The 15,622-nt window shown below is 56.1% G+C and overlaps 1 protein-coding gene across 1 annotated transcript; it reads right to left on the bottom strand.

The window, feature by feature from the left end:
* Window positions 1–3,461: 3,461 nt before the first annotated feature.
* On the bottom strand, window positions 3,462–15,199 carry RAB44 (RAB44, member RAS oncogene family). Its single transcript, XM_065854493.2, has 16 exons — window positions 15,071–15,199; window positions 13,377–13,602; window positions 13,171–13,285; window positions 12,737–12,908; window positions 12,319–12,462; window positions 11,890–11,980; window positions 11,699–11,794; window positions 11,122–11,309; window positions 10,712–10,760; window positions 10,280–10,368; window positions 6,296–10,014; window positions 5,714–5,795; window positions 5,257–5,371; window positions 4,738–4,839; window positions 4,082–4,158; window positions 3,462–3,626 (listed from the first exon to the last, which is right to left on the bottom strand). Exons 2-16 carry the CDS (start codon window positions 13,584–13,586, stop codon window positions 3,539–3,541), a joined length of 5,337 nt encoding a protein of 1,778 aa, XP_065710565.1. The 5' UTR covers window positions 13,587–13,602; window positions 15,071–15,199; the 3' UTR covers window positions 3,462–3,538.
* Between the last annotated feature and the right edge of the window lie 423 nt (window positions 15,200–15,622).

Here is a 15,622-nt window from a genome sequence, read left to right as displayed (position 1 = left end):
CCCCGGCACCCAACGAACCGCCGGGGGCCCTGAGGCACCCCCACATCCGCGTTCCCCACAGCCCCTGTGGCGCTAAGACCCCCCCCTCAACAACCACCGGAGTCACAGAGTGTCAGGGGTTGAAGGGACCTGGAAAGCTCATCCAGTGCAATCGCCCCATGGAGCAGGAACACCCAGCTGAGGTTCCACAGGAAGGTGTCCAGGCGGGTTTGAATGTCTGCAGAGAAGGAGACTCCACAGCCTCCCTGGGCAGCCTGGGCCGGCTCTGCCATTCTCGCCATGAAGAAGTTTCTTCTCAAATTTAAGTGGAACCTCCTGTGTTCCAGTTTGAACCCATTACCCCTTGTCCTATCACTGGTTGTCACCCAGAAGAGCCTGGCTCCATCCTCCTGACACTGCCCCTTTCCATATTGATCCCCAGGAATGAGTCCCCCCTCAGTCTCCTCTTCTCCAGCTCCAGAGCCCCAGCTCCCTCAGCCTTTCCTCACACGGGAGATGCTCCACTCCCTTCAGCATCTTGGTGGCTGCGCTGGACTCTCTCCAGCAGTTCCCTGTCCTTCTGGAACTGAGGAGCCACAACTGGACACAATATTCCAGGTGTGGTCTCCCCAAGGCAGAGCAGAGGGGCAGGAGAACCTCTCTGACCTACTGACCACCCCCTTCTAACCCACCCCAGGTACCATTGGCCTTCCTGGCCACAAGGGCCCAGTGCTGGCTCATGGTCACCCTGCTGTCCCCAGGACCCCCAGGTCCCTTTTCCCTGCACTGTTGGGTCATTCCCCAACTTATACTGGAACCTGCAGTTGTTCCTACCCAGATACAAGACCCTACACTTGCCTTCTACACTGGAGCCCAGAGTTGCCCTGAGACACCCCAGCGCTCATTCGAATCTAGAACACAACACCCCGCTTGAATTCTTGCTGAAGAGGCTATAGACCACGTAGGCATCCTTTCTTGTTTTTTCTTTCTTATTACCTCTTGGCTTATGTGATAAATGAAATTCCTACAGGAGAAAGTCATTAGCACACAGCAGGGGGAGCGGTAACAAGATGAAGAGTGGCAAGTAAACACATGCACATCACCCTTGCTAACTTGGAGCAGAATCTAGGGCTGGAAAACTCATTCCAATTTTTGCTTTTCTGCGTAACTTTTGCACTGTAGCGAGTTGACGAGCATATCTTCTTTTCCCATTGTGGACTATGCGCTGGTTAGTGGGTAAGAGGTTGGCCTGTTATTCCTACAACATAGAGCAACGCTGGTGTCAAAATTTAGGCAGTACCAATCATTTGGGTCACACCCACACAAGTTTCTGCATTAGTTCAAGTGTGCTGTGTGTGGGACTAATATGAGTGAGGTTTTAAAAACGTGTGCTGCACTACTAAAGTCTCCTCCCTACAGCTTGGAAATATACAACAGGCTCTGGTGGCTTAAGCACATTACTGTGATACACACTTTAAGTAAAATGGAACAAAACCTTAGGCATAACTTTGCAAAATAGGTACACTATCTCAGTACTTACCAATCCCTAAGAGACCCCCCAGCACCCACCTGAGTCCATGACAACCCCCAGGACCCCCCAGGAATGCTCACACTGCCCCTCTTGCCCCCACCCCCAGCATATTCAGACACCCCCTGCTAGCCCTAAAGCATCCCAGCATGCACCTAAACCCATAAACACATTCAGGACCCTCCCCCCAGCACATGCCTGAGCCCCCCAATTAGCCACACCCCCCCCCCAACAATCACCTGGACCCTCAGACACCCCCCACTATCCATAAGACCCCCCAGAACCCACCCAGTGCCTCCTGAACCCCACTTACTGCCAGCTCCATGGGGACACAGATCCCCGTTCCTGCAGCTCGAGTGACAAGCAGTGACCACACAGGGGATATTAAGCCCCTAAAAAGTGGGAGAAAGCCCCAAAAAACATGGGAAAGGCTTCCAAGAGTAAAGGGCTGGGAGACGGAGCAAGGAGAGCCCCCCAGAGCCACCCCCAGCACAAAATGCTCAAAAGAAAGCAGGAGCGAGGGGTCCCAGCCTCACCCAGCTCTCGCAGGTGGGGTTCAGTCCTTAATTGTAATTAAATGCATTCTCAGAGTCAGCTGTTGGTCACGGCTGTGGCGGGGTTTTTGATATCTCTTCGGTCTGTTTCTCAGCCTTGTTTATGTTCTCAACCTCAATGACTTCCTGCAGTGACGAATTTTGCATTTTAATTAAACATTGCAAGAAAAAAAGTGCTTCCTCTTCTCAGGTTTGAGTTTCCTGCCCTGTCAATCCCAGCGTGGGAAGCGGGACGGCCCCTGCATCCCGATTTTACTGCCTTTTGAGGGGAATACAGTGAAACTGCGGGAGATGGTGCTGGGCAAGACCTGAGATGTGCTGGCTGGGGCACTGAAAGCTTTACTGCTGTTTGTTCCAGCTTGTCAGGAGCTCATCCAGGTTATTTTTCATCCAAGGTGGACACATCAAAGCGAGACGGTGGCAAACGCCCGTGGACTTTGGACTGGTGTCTGAGATCTTTTGTCATCTTGGCTTGGCTGGGGCAGCTCCTCTAATTCTCATGGAGTGCCCTGAGGAATTACAAAGGGCTCAAAGGGAAACGACCTGGTTTAAAGAAGAATTCCTGTGGTCCAAACAAATATGCATTTCCCCGTTGCTATTAATATCTCAGGCCTTGATCCTCCTCCGAATACTTGAGCGTGCGTTTAACAGCTTGCAAATGAGCGCTCGCTTTGGTTCTGGACTGGGAACATTTGCTGGGGTTGTGAATTATTAAAGGTGAAAGGCGCTTTCAAATGCAGCGCCCTGACTGTGTTTTCCAATGTGCTTTATTGCCTTCCTGGCATTTCCCTCAACCCAGCAATGAAACATTCATTTCCAGGTTTGGAGGGGAGGTTTGGAGGGGACTAACGCTTGTTTTGTGCAACATCTTTGGGCACAAACTTGATCCTTTTTTCTAGACACAATTTCTAGAGGAACAATACAGGTATTTCTTGCTCTTTGCTGTTCTGGAAAGCCTTTTCTTTTGCAGATCTCTCTTCTTGATCTCTCTTTCTGGGCCCTGTTCAAGCTCCTGGTCTTTGCAGCAGAAACATCGCAAGTTGAAGGTGTTGCTGCATTTGCTGCCATCTAATGGGAGAATTTAGCCTCGGCGACCTCAACTCCTGATTTTGCAAGCAAATCAAAACGTTTTCCTGCACAATCCCGCTGCCACTTGGCAAAGCAGCATCCTCTGCGCATAATCTCAGCAAATTTAGGCGAAAAGCTGATCTGATGGGCGGCTTTGGCGTACGTGCAGCTGCGCAGCTCTGCACGGGAACCATTGCAGACCCGGTGAAATAACCTCTTGGGGTTGATCGGACTGAAACGGTGCTGCTCTTATCTTTAAATACAGCTGTTGAACTGCTGGGAGACAAGGCAACGCACGAAATATATAAAAATACTGACATATAACACTTGTATTCTTATTTATTTAGTCTGTATGTATGATTTTCTGACTGTCACTGCAGTTTCGGATCACAACGGGGGGGTCTGTCCATCACCAGCAGCAGCCCTTTTTCTTCTGAGGTGGCTTTGGTTCCTCTTCTGCCTTATTCTTCAATTTGTCTTCATGGTCTTTGAGCAACCTGGGAGAAAAGGAAGCGAATCAGAGAGGTATTTCCCCCATAATTTACATTGTGGTGCTATTTGCCCTGACGAGCGTCGGTAGAGGATGCTCAGCACAGCTGAAAGGAGCTTCCAGCTCAGCGCGAGTTGGGAACCGAGGACTTTGCTGAAAATGCCAACCTAAAATCACAGCTGGAATTTATTCCAGTCAGCGTAGGGGGAACAAAGAATCAGCACCATGAAAAGGGTTTTATTCATCTCCTTGCAATGCTGACTGTTTCAGGTGACATTTCCCAGCACCCATCTCCGGCTCATCCCCTCCATACACATGCTGCTCTGAGTATTCCCCGACATTTGGGCACGTGGAGTCTCCGGTGACGGGAACACAGCAGAATTTGGAGTTAAAAGAACACAAAAAGCAGGAGGGAGTCTATTAAATCCAGGGCAGGTGGCAAAATGCAAGCACGTGCCTCACCTGATGAAGCTGACCATGGACTCGGAGACGTTGTGGCCCGAGGCAGCGCTGCATTCGTAAAACATCAGCTGATGCTCCTGGAAGACACGGAGCCCGAATAGAAACATCATATTCTTGCATCGGAATAGTATATTATGGGAGTAAACAGCACCTAACTCCTTGTTCTGCCTCCTCCATTTGTAAAACTGGTCAGTGGATACTGGTCCAAAGCCCATAAACTTCAAAATTAAGTTGGTGAAGGTGAGATACTTCGCTTAATTTTTATTAACTATTCACATTTGAAGAGATTAATTGTACTTTAAGGATTTCAGTATCTTAAAACAGGATTGGTGATTTTATTAGTTATATGATGCTGGGAATGTACATGACACTTCACAGCAAATAGGAAAATACTTTAACTTATAGATCCAGTTCCATAAACTGTTTTACTGGGGTGGTGCTGAGTCAAAACTAAAATGGCACGGGAAAAGCAAGGCAGGGAAGGGTGAAAAATGGGTTTGGAGATGTTTTGCCAGGCACAAAAGGTAAGTTAAGGGCTTTCTGCGGGTCCTCAGTCTGGTGGCATCCATCCATCCATCCATCCACCCACCCATCCCATCCATCCACCCACCCATCCATCCCACCCATCCATCCTTGCCCAGCCTGGGTGGACCCACCTTGGCCAAGCGTTCCCCCTCTTCCACAGGGACCTGTCTCTCTGCAGCACAGTCGGTTTTGTTCCCGAGAAGCAAAATAGCGACTCCATCTTCTGCTCCTTCCTGAGCAATTAAAGAGGGGAGGATCAGGACAGCATCTGAACCTCCTGTGAATCGCGGCCGTCCACGCTGTCTCAACACATCCTGGAGCACCGTGAAGGGTGCCCGTGGATTTGGGCTGATAACAAAGCCCTGGGTTCTTAAACTAGCTCAAAAACCTTCTAAACCCCCTTTGTAACGAACTCACTTTGTGTTCAACTTGGGGAGCCCTTCCGAAGATGGCCTGGCTGGGATTTACAGGCACTGAGCAAAGCGACATCCCATTTTGTTCCAGTGTTTTGAAAGATTGATATTGTATTTAACCGGAAATCTCTAAGAAGTTTTTAATAAGACACGAGTTACCCCCAATTTCCCAGGAATCAAAGCAGGCTGTTCTTGATTTCAAAACATTATCAAAATCACTTGTCCTGCTCTACCCACCTGGATGCAGCTCAGCCAGTACCGCACGTCCGAGAAGGAATATTCCGAGGTGATGTCGTACATCAGCACGACCCCGTCCGCCTTGCGGAAGAACTGCTTGGTGATGCTGCGGTACCTGCGGACAGTGCAAATGGTCACGGGTGAGGTCTGAGGGGGTTTCGCCCAGGAATGATCTGAAATCCCAATGGGAAAGCTGGAAATGTGTGTCTGCAAAAAAGGCAAACCCCAGATTTTGCTCCTGTCGTGATCACAGAGGCTGTACAAACAGCCTGAGTGCTTCGTTTTTATCTTAATTACTTCCTTCATTATTCTTTATCAGATCATACACTGTACAGAGTCCCTTCTTAAACAACCCCTCCTTTGCTTAACAAAGCCAAGAACATCGATTTCCCCTAAACTACCAGGAAAACAAGGAAACTACAGGTCACTCTCCGAAAGTGCCAGCCCAGCACCTCACCTTTCTTGGCCAGCTGAGTCCCACAGACGCAGAGCAAAGCGCCTGTTGTCCACAATGAGGTTTTTGACCTGATAATCCAGTCCTAGGAGACACAAAAAGGGATATTTTGGTACTGTAGAGGTCATCCCTGTGACAGAGGATGGAGGGATGGATGGAGAAGGCACATGGTGCAGGTGCGGTCTGAGGCTGCAGCTCAAGTGGGCTGGTTCTGAGTGAACCTCCAGCTTTCAGATCTTTGATGGCCAGATTTTGGAGAGGCCTCTGATCTCATGATGAGTAAAACCAGGTTGGTTAAGGGAGGAGAATATAGTGAAAAGGCAAAGCAGAGAGAAAAGCACTAGAGCCGTTAGTATCGGTGTCCCGGAGAGGGCAAGAAGGACCAGCATTGCCTGCTCAGGAGCTTCCAGGCGTGTGAAGCTGGTGGCCTGATATGGTCCTTAGTGACATGTTGTGTAGGACGCTTGGCATGAGCTGTAGCATGGGTGGAGTGATCAGGAGCAGCTCACAGGATGGAGGAAAGGGGATGGTGAAGGTCACCAGCATGGGCAGAGCCAAGCTGGGGAGGAGCCGGAGGAGACCCACCTACTGTGGCGGTGAGGTGCGGGTTGAAGGTGTCAGCGTGCAAGCGGTACAGGAAGGATGTTTTGCCCACGTGGGAGTCCCCGACAAACAGCACATTGAAGAGGTGGTCTGGGTCCAGGGAAACTTCAGGAGAACCTCGTGGAGCAGCTCCTGCCCCACCTGCAGCCGTGGCCCCTGGCTCTCCTGCGCTGGCCTTGCCTTCCTGGCTCGTGTTCTGCCCAACCTCTTGCTGCTTCTGCCGCGGAGCAAAGTTGAGGTCTCCGCTCTGTTCTCCCAAGAGCTGCTGGTGAGGCTGCGTGCTGCTGTTGGCTGCACCCCCCGGAGAGCTGTCTCCAAGGACCATCCCCAGCTGATCGTTGCCCTCTTGCTGCCCCCTTATGCGAAGGGTTGATGCTGGTGGCACCTCTTGTTTTGGATGCTCAGAAGGTCCATCTGCCTGCTCCATTTCCACCATGTGTGGCAGCTTCACTGGCTGCTGGGAAACTGTGTGAAGACTCACGTTATCTGCCTGCTCCTGCAGCTCGCTTTGGGCCACCTGTCCCGAAGCACCTGGCTGCCACACATCTGGAATGAGAACATCCTCCTGCATCATCGTTTCCAGCTTTAGCATGCTGGTTTGCAACGTCACCTTGGAGACTGGGGCTGCCAGCACAGATTCACCATCATCATGGCCCTGCTTTATCCCTAAACTCTGAGTTTCAACCAAAATCCTCGCTCCTGCCTCCAGCCTCTCTCCCTGCACCCCTTCCAGACCTTGAGCTCCATCCAAAGGCCTCTCCTCTGCTTCAGCCCTCTCTCCCTGCAGCATTTCCAGTGTCTGGGTACCCTCCAGGATCTGCCCATTGGGACCAGTGAGTGCTCCCAGCACAGGACCCTCAGCAGCAGCAGCACGCTCAGGATGTGGCAGCTCCTCAGCTGTAGGGGACACACGTTCACCAGCATTCCCCTCACACATGTCCACGGTGTGAGCTGCACACAGACCTGCGTCCAAGCCAGGGCTCTGGCTCTGTGCCCCTTCCTGCGTCTCAGCTGCACCCAGGGGTGCCACATCTGCCCCTGTGCTCCCTCCCGAGGTGGATTTGAGCTCTTCTGCCTCCGTAAGCAGCTGGACATTGACACCGGTGCTCTGGTGCTCCAGCGTGTCCAGCATTACAACCTCTTCCCACGCTTGCACACCTGCCCCAGCCCCCTCTGCCTGTGGATCGAGCACAGGCTCGTGGGGCAGCTCACGCTCACCCTGCCCTAGTGCCCCATCCCCAGCCTCCTCCCCCAGCTGCACGGCTGCTCCAGCCTCCCCTTCCCTTGGGCCTTCTGGGCTGAGCCCCCCATGCAGCTGCGTGCCTGCCCAGGAGTCCTCTGACTGCACCATTTCCACTAACTCTGGCTTATCAACCTGATCCAGGGGTTGCACATCTGGAGCCACGTTCCCTCCCTGCTCTGTGTCCAAGGAGCTGGTCTCACTCCAGAGCCACAGATCTGCCTCCATGTTCCCTCCTGCGGTTGGTTTGAGCCCATCTGTCTCTGTCAGCAGCTGCACATTTGCCCCAGTGCTCTGGTCCTCCAGCCTGCCCAGGCTCTCAGCCTCCTCAGGGGGCTGCACACCTCCAGGAGCCCCCTCTCCATGCCCGGGGGTCACTCCATGGGGGTGAAGCTCAGGCTCCTGTTGCAGCCCATGCTCACCCTGCTCTTGTGCCTCATCCTCAGCCTCCTCCACGAGATGTACAGCTGCATGGATCCCCCCTCCTTGGGGGGTTTCTGGGCTGGCACCCCCACGCAGCTGCATGTCTGCCCAGGAGTCCTCTGACTCCACCATTTCCACTGCCTCTGGTTTATCAACCTGATCCAGGGGTTGGACATCTGGCGCCACGTTCCCTCCCTGCTCTGTATCCAGGGAGGCGGCCTCACTCAACTGCTGCAGATCTGTCTCTGTGCTCCCTCCTGGGGTTGATTTGAGCTCGTCCACCTCTGCAATCAGCTGCCCATTGACATCAGTGCCCTGGTTCTCCAGCTCCTGAGGTTCCACACCTGCCCCAGCCCCCTCTCCCTGCCCAACTCCTGCTCCCTGCAGGTTGAGCACAGGCTCCTGTTGCAGCCCACGCTCACCCTGCCCTTGTCCCCCACACTCAGCCTCATCCCCGAGCTGCATGGCTGCTCCATCCTCGCCACCCTGGGGGTCTTCTGGACTGGGATCCCCACGCGTGTCTGCCTGAGATTCCTCTGCCCCCACCAGTTCCAGTGCCTGAGCCTTAACTGGGAAGAGCCCACCCAACTCTGGGGTCAGCACAGGTGTTTCTGCTGGGGAAGGCCCCTCACCATGCACCGCAGCAGCGCCCATTTCCTCCCCCAGCCCTAACTCTGCTTCATCACCCTCCTCCAGCGGTTGCACATCTGGAGCCACGCTGCCCCCAGGCTGTGTCCCTGAGGACCCGGCCTCATCCGGGGGCTGTGGAGCCGCCTCCACCTCTGCACACAGCTGCACGCTGGCATGGCTGCCCTGGGCCTCCAGCGGTTGCACATCTGTTCCCGTTCTGCCTTCCTGCACATTGGCGGGTGGCACCTCTGCACCCGCGCTCACCCCCTGCGCTGCAGCGCCCGTCACAGACTCACCCTGTGGCTGCGGTACCTCCAGCTCCCCGTCCTCCATCCCAGCTCCGCTGCTCCCTCCATGCCGAGCTGGAGCTGCCAGCACGTCAGCATCCGAGGTCTCTCCCCAGGGATGCACCTCCACACTGACACACTCTTCCTCCAGCACCCCAGGGTCAGGAGCCACTGTTACCTTGGGGAGGACACTGTCCCCCTGGGCTGCTCCCATTTGCATCTCATCCCAGGATGGTGGCTTTGGCTCCAGGCGCTCTCCAGGCTCTATTTCAATCTTCTGGGAGAGCCCCGATGGGGGTTCAGCCTCTTCTCCCGGAGTTTCACCCGAGGGTTGCACACACTCTTCCACAGCCGGGCCAAGCTCACCCCTGACAAGCTGCCATCCCGCTGCTAGACCCGTCTGCCCAGCCTCAGGTGCCCCCACACCTGCCTGCAGATTTTCTCCCTGATTTACTGCCGCTTCCTCAGCTCCTCCCGGGAGCTGTTCCTTTCCCCAACCATTTTTTTCCTGCATCCATCCTTCTCCTTCCACCTCCACCAACTGCTCTCCTGCCTCCATGCTCCCTCCCGGTGCTCCCTGCAGGTGCTCAGCTGCCTCTAGCATCAGCTCCTTCACCCCGGTGCCCTTTCCTTGCAGGAACAACATCCTCTGTGCCTCCTCCGGGCTCTGTCCCTGCTCTGCCCGTGGCTCCTCAGCCCTGCGGTTCCCGGCTCCCACGGACGCACCAGCCTGTATCACATCTGGAGCGCGAAGCTCAGCTGCGGTTGGTCCCTTTTTCAAGTCTCCTTCAAACACCTCATGACCGATGTGGCCCAGGAGGGTCTCTCGCAGGCCCCCGGGGGTTGTGCCATGGGCTGTGTCTGCCTCCGGCTCCATTTGGGGCTCAGCATCATCCTGGGGGTGACGGGCAGCGTCTGCGGGTGCAGGGGGTGCACCCAGGGCTGGTGGCTTCAGCTGTTTGCTCAGAGCTGCTATTGCTTCATTCATCTCTCTTAGCAAAGAGCTTTGGTCAGACAAGCGTTCCTCTTTCAGAAATTCTGGGAAGGGCTCCTCTTCCGTGGAGCTTGCTCTCCGCGGGGCTCCCAAAACACTTATTTCTGCAGGCAGCTTTTCCCAAACCCTGGAAAGGGCAGAAAATGGGGGTCAGGGGGGTCAGCCCAGCCCCTGGATCAGGCTGCAGCTCCTTCCCATCCACCTGGGCAGGTACCGGGGAAGAATTGTTCCTTAATTTCTGACCTCAACCTCTCCTGGTGCAACCTGAGTTTGTTTTGAAAGGAATAAATATTGTTTTGCTTGGGGAGGGTGGAGGGTTTGGGTGCTCGGTACCAGCTCACAGATATTGAGGGCATGAGCTGGAGCAGCAGCTGTTGCCCAGGACCCCTTACACTTGGTGGGTGCTCTTGGGTTTGATGCTCTGAGACCCCAGCCTGATCCGCATCTCGGAGCGGTGCTTCTCGCTCTTCTCCGGCCCCATCTGCAGTGAACAGAGTGGGAAGAAAAGAGAGAAAAGCGCTTGGCAAGGCAATGTATCCACGTGCAATGATGCTGAGCTCTCCAGCAGGTATCCAGAAACACCCACCCAAGACCTTCGGGGTGTCAGAACTAACATGCTGCGACCCCAAGCATCGGTTTGAGAAAGATTCTAGGGGAGGCACCACTGCTGCTGCAGGACTGCGTTCTTGAAGTCCCTGGCAGATCCAAGGGGAACAGCACAAGGCCCTGGAGCACAGACACCCCATCCCATCCCATCCCATCCCATCCCATCCCATCCCATCCCATCCCATCCCATCCCATCCCCACAAACCCAGCTGAAGTACCTGTGGGGACAGGGGCACCTCGCCAGGCAGCTCTGCCACCGCTCTGTCCCTGCAAACACAGAGCACAGGGGGTCAAAGGCGGTTGCATCCTCTTCACTGTGTTCATCCCTGCCCCAGGGTTGCCCTCAGCCCCAGAGGCAACGATGGGCTGGAGCAGGACAGCAAAACCCACAGATCAGCCCTGGTTGGGTCCTTCTGGGTGAAGGATGTCCCCATCTCCGCTGGCACTGCCCTGCAAGGACACGTTCAGTGCACAGTGCTCACACTCCCGGCTTTTTTTCTGATGCTTTTCACACCAAACCTTGATTAATCTGCACTGTGGAGACCACCGCAGTGGCTGAGACCCATCAAACTCATTCCCCACCCACCGCAGCCCTCAGGAGGGAGATGCTGGTCACTCAGCTGCTCACCCCATCTCCTCCACGTCCTCCAAAGCCACCGTGGCCCTCGTGGTCCTCAGGCGCTCGTGGGTCTGCTGGAGCTGCCGGTGGAGGAGCCGCAGACGATCCTCCAGCACCCGGTTACTCTCCTCCAGCTGCCGGTTTTCGGCACTGGTAGCTTGCTCTGTGCTGCGGAGGCTGCGACACCGCGTCTCCAGCTGCAGGACAGCAACCAGGACACTCGCACCCCACCAGAACCCCCGGGAGAGCCAGGCCAAGGAATGGTGGATGACCATCTCCTCTGGAGTGGTGGGTGGGCAAGTCAACGTGGATGCTCTGGGGATGGAGGGGAACGTGGGGATGGAGGTCACAGAATCACAGAACATCCCGAGTTGGAAGGGACTCACAAGGATTATTGAGTCCAACTCATGTCCTTGCACAGGACAACCCCCAAATTCACACCTGGCTAAAGAAAGGTCCCGTGTGACAAACTGCATGAAGGACTGGTGGGGACAGACCGGGATCGGCTGTCACAGTGTTGCTGCTGCATGCCCAGCCCAGAGACCCCTTACACATGATGGAGGACCAGGGGTTGGGGCCACCTCACCTCCATCTGCGCCGTGACCAAGCGCTGCACCTCCCTCTCACTGGCATCCAGCGCCCGCTGCAGCTCCACGCTGTGCTGGTGGCTCCGGGCCATGCTCTGGATGGCAACAAGGACATTGGCACTCGCTGGGAGCTGCCATGGGGGCTTGGGGTGCTGGGTTCCCCCGGGGCGAGCAGCAGCCGCGGACCCACCTCCTGCTGCAGCCGCTGCCGCTTCTCCTGGATCTGCTGCTCCAGGGTCTCGCAGAGCTGCTGCACCTCCTGCTCGTGCTCGGCCACACGCCTGGGGGGCACAGCAAGGCTGGGGGTCAGACCCTGCTGCAGTGGGTGCAGGTCCCTGGGACGCCCCATTGCCCATGGGACCCGCAGGCTGCAGCCGGTTTGCCTGGGGGGTTCACCCAGCAAGGACGTGTCCAGCAGTCCCAGTCAGGCACTTTTGTCATCCCGTGTGTGACTGTAGAGGGAGCCCAACCCCAAACATCATCTCCCAGCAAAATCTCAGCGATGCTGAAAGCACCCAGGTTTCTCCCTCCTCGTGTGCGTCGCCATGGCCGGGGGAGCAGGGACCCCATCCCGGTCCCCATCCTTCCCATCCCTCTCCACAGCCGTGGGGTGACTCACTTGTTCAGAGTCTTCTCCAAAACCTCCTTCTTGCTCCTGGCTTCTTGGATGCGGTGCCTCATCTTGGCCAGAAACTCCTCCAGGTTTCCCAGGAGCTGGGGTTCGTCCTGCCGGAGCTTCACCCAGAGCTGCCAGATCTCCTGTCTGCAGGTAGAGGGTGTTTTGTGGGGACTGTCCCCCTAGGACCCCCAAATCCAGGCTGGCTGTGGGTCCCAGGTCATTTAGCTCACACCGTTCAGGATGTACGGTCCTCAGGGACAGATGAGCACTGAGGTGACCATGATCCCGTCCCCTGCTCCTGCACTTGGCCAAAGGCACCTCCAAGCCCTTTCTGGGCTCCCTACCCCAAGTGTGTCCCCCTTGGGCAGCTCTGCCGTGTCCTGCAGGACACCCACGGGTGCCAAACAGGGCATCTTACTCTTCAGAGACGTTGTCTGTGCCCAGCTGGTCCATAAAAGCAGCAAAGTGTCTCTGCTCCTCGCTGTCCGCCCCCTCCAACATCACACTGGGGATGGCCAAGCGGACCCTCTGGGATGCTGTTTTGCGCCGGCGATGGTCCCTGGCAGCTTTTTGGGAGCTGAGGAACTGCCCTGCCGACAGATACACCAAACCCTCAGTGCCCGCCCAGGGCAACGGTGAAGCCCAAACCCGGACACTTCCCACCCCAGGGCTTCAACAAGCCACTTTGGCACAATAGGACCCCTCACTAGGGCTGAGACCCGGCCATGGGGACAGCTTCTGGGCCACCATGTGCCACTCAGGAAGGGCAACGTTTCAGGTCTCCCCAGAAAAGCACGGGGGCCATGGCCAGGACCAGCCTGGGCTGCTCAGAGGTGCTGCACCAGCACTTACGGAGCCCAGCAGTGAACTCCTCGGTGCTCAACCGCCCGGTGCCGGCAGCATCCAGCCCATCGAAGATGAGCTCCAGCTCCTCCGTGCTGCACGGGAAATCCTCCTCCTGCAATTTCTAAGAACAAAACAAATCAGGAGGGAAAAACCTCCCCATCATCCAGCCACCTCGGTGGCATTTGACCCAAGAAGACATCCCCATCCCTTACCTGCATGTCCGAGCGGGTGATGAACCCCGCCTGCTCCTTGTCCCGCTCCCTGAGGAGCTCCTGCACCCTCTGTGCTATTTCGGATGCCCATGGTGGCTCCTCGCCGGGGCTGGGGGCTGGTGCTGGGGTCTCATTGGAGCTGTTGTACAGCTGCTTGCGCCGGCTGGAGCCCAAGCGCCGGCTCTTGCCGGCTGCCCGGCGCTCGGCCATGGCTCCTGATTCAATCCTATTGATGGTGAAAATGGTGGGTGCTGAGCCTCAACCTGCTCTCTCCTTGCTGGAGACTTTTGCTCCAGCGTGATGGGAGATGGTAGAGAAAGACCGAGTAGGAAATTAATTTTGGGTGGTGTAAATGGCCCTGGGGTTTGGCAATAGGAAGAGAGGTGCTTATCTGCGATTGCACCGGGCAAACGGAGCCTTGACCCACAGCGAGCAACAGCGCGAGCCCAGCGCCCACTGGTGAGCAGCTTCTCCTGCCACCGGGGGCCATCCCAGATGTCCCCACGCTCTGTCCCTGCAATGGAGAACACACAGGGCACCAGTGGGGCTCGAGGGCCACCCGGGAGGTGACACCAGCAAAGGACCAGCCAAGGCTGGATACTGGGAACAATTCCTTCCCCAAAGGGCTGTGGGGCATTGGAACAGGCTGCCCAGGGCAGTGCTGGAGTCACCATGCCTGGAGGGCTGGACAGACGGACATGAGGTTCTCAGGACATGGGGCAGGGACAGAAGTGGGGGAGTGGGTGGACTTAATGGTCTTAAAAGTCTTTTCCAACCAAACCAATTCTATGATTCTGAGGTGATGCTGGAGCTCTGGGCAAAACGTGCTGGTTCCACCTGCTTTCTCAGAGCTCACCAGCAGCATTTACAATTCCTCCCCCGGCTTTCACAGCTGAGTCACCTCCGGGCAGAGCCGAGCGGGACCACGGGCAGGATTTTCCACCAACGCCTGCGCACTCACCCCAGCCTATGGGCTCTGAGCTTGGGACCCCCCTGCTCCCCTCTCCCTGCCCTGGGTGGGTGGCAATGTCACCAGCAGCCGCTGTGCCACCCCCACGAGGGGCTGTTCTCTGCGTGGCAAAGCCAAAAAAATGAGCAGAGGAAACCACAACAACCTGGGCCGTGTCTGATGGTCACAGCTTTCAGCCCCCCGGCCACTCCAGCCCCCTGCCCCTTTTGCAGAGTGAACAGCAATTCTGCTAAACCCCAGCGTGCACTGGAAACGTGGGAATTGCCCCCAAAAGCGTCCCCTTCCCCTTAAAGCATCCACAAGCCCTATCCAATAGCAACATGTGGACATGAGGGGGTCTCAAGGAGTCCCTGGAGCCCCACGGGACACCCAGCAAACCAGGGACAGAACCCAGGTGCCTTTACAGTGGTCTCAGCCTCTATGGGAGCTCCAACCCCCCCAATAGCTCCGGGGGGCAGGTGGGGGTGTTGAAGGCAACAGGGACCCCCCAGTTACCTGCCCACCACACAACAGAGGCACAGAACAAGGCGGGGGGGCTGGGATGGGAACCACATCCCCCCCAGCATCACCAGCTCCCAGCAACCTGCCCCCCTCCAACAGCCCCCAACCACAGTCACCAAGAAAACCCCCCCGGCTCACCAACTGTGAGCAAAACCTCCTATTTCCCTTGCTTTTCTATTTTGTAAAGCGATACACGAGCTCTCCCCAGAACAGCCAGTCTTACCTTCCCCGTGGGCCGAGAGGGACCCTCAGTTTTGGGGTGCGGGGGGCAGCGGGGCTCCCCGGGCCGGGAGGGATGCGGATCCCGCACCGAGGGCACCCGACCTGCCCCGAGCTCTCATCTTGTGTCTTGCTCAAGGCGACTTTCCGTTTTGGGGTTACGCTCAACTGCCGGCGCTCACGCTTCCTGTTTGCTGCCTCGCGAGCGGGGTGCGGGAAGGACCCAGCTGGGGTCACCGTGCCCCCAGTCCCCCAGATCCCAAAGCAAGGGTGCTGCTGGTGTCACCGGGAACCGCACCAGAAGTTTCCTTGTTTGCAATGGTCTGCCCAAGGCTGGAAGGCGTTTCGTGCACGGGAAAAGCATCAGAGAAACAGCAAATGTTATTTTTAAGAGTTCGAATAACCCACACTACAAGACTATAAAGCCACAGATTAGAACATCCTACCAAAGACAGAAAATGTGAAAAAAACACTCTTTGGCCCCGAATGTGGAGATCTGCTCTGCTGTGCTGCTCACACTCGTGTTGTTTTTGTCCAAGGCTCCTGGCTGAATTAT

Source organism: Patagioenas fasciata, chromosome 21, assembly GCF_037038585.1.
Source record: "Patagioenas fasciata isolate bPatFas1 chromosome 21, bPatFas1.hap1, whole genome shotgun sequence".
In the NCBI taxonomy this organism is placed as follows: domain Eukaryota; kingdom Metazoa; phylum Chordata; class Aves; order Columbiformes; family Columbidae; genus Patagioenas; species Patagioenas fasciata.
Note: the sequence above shows the minus strand (reverse complement) of the source record. Positions and strands in the feature narration are given on the sequence as shown.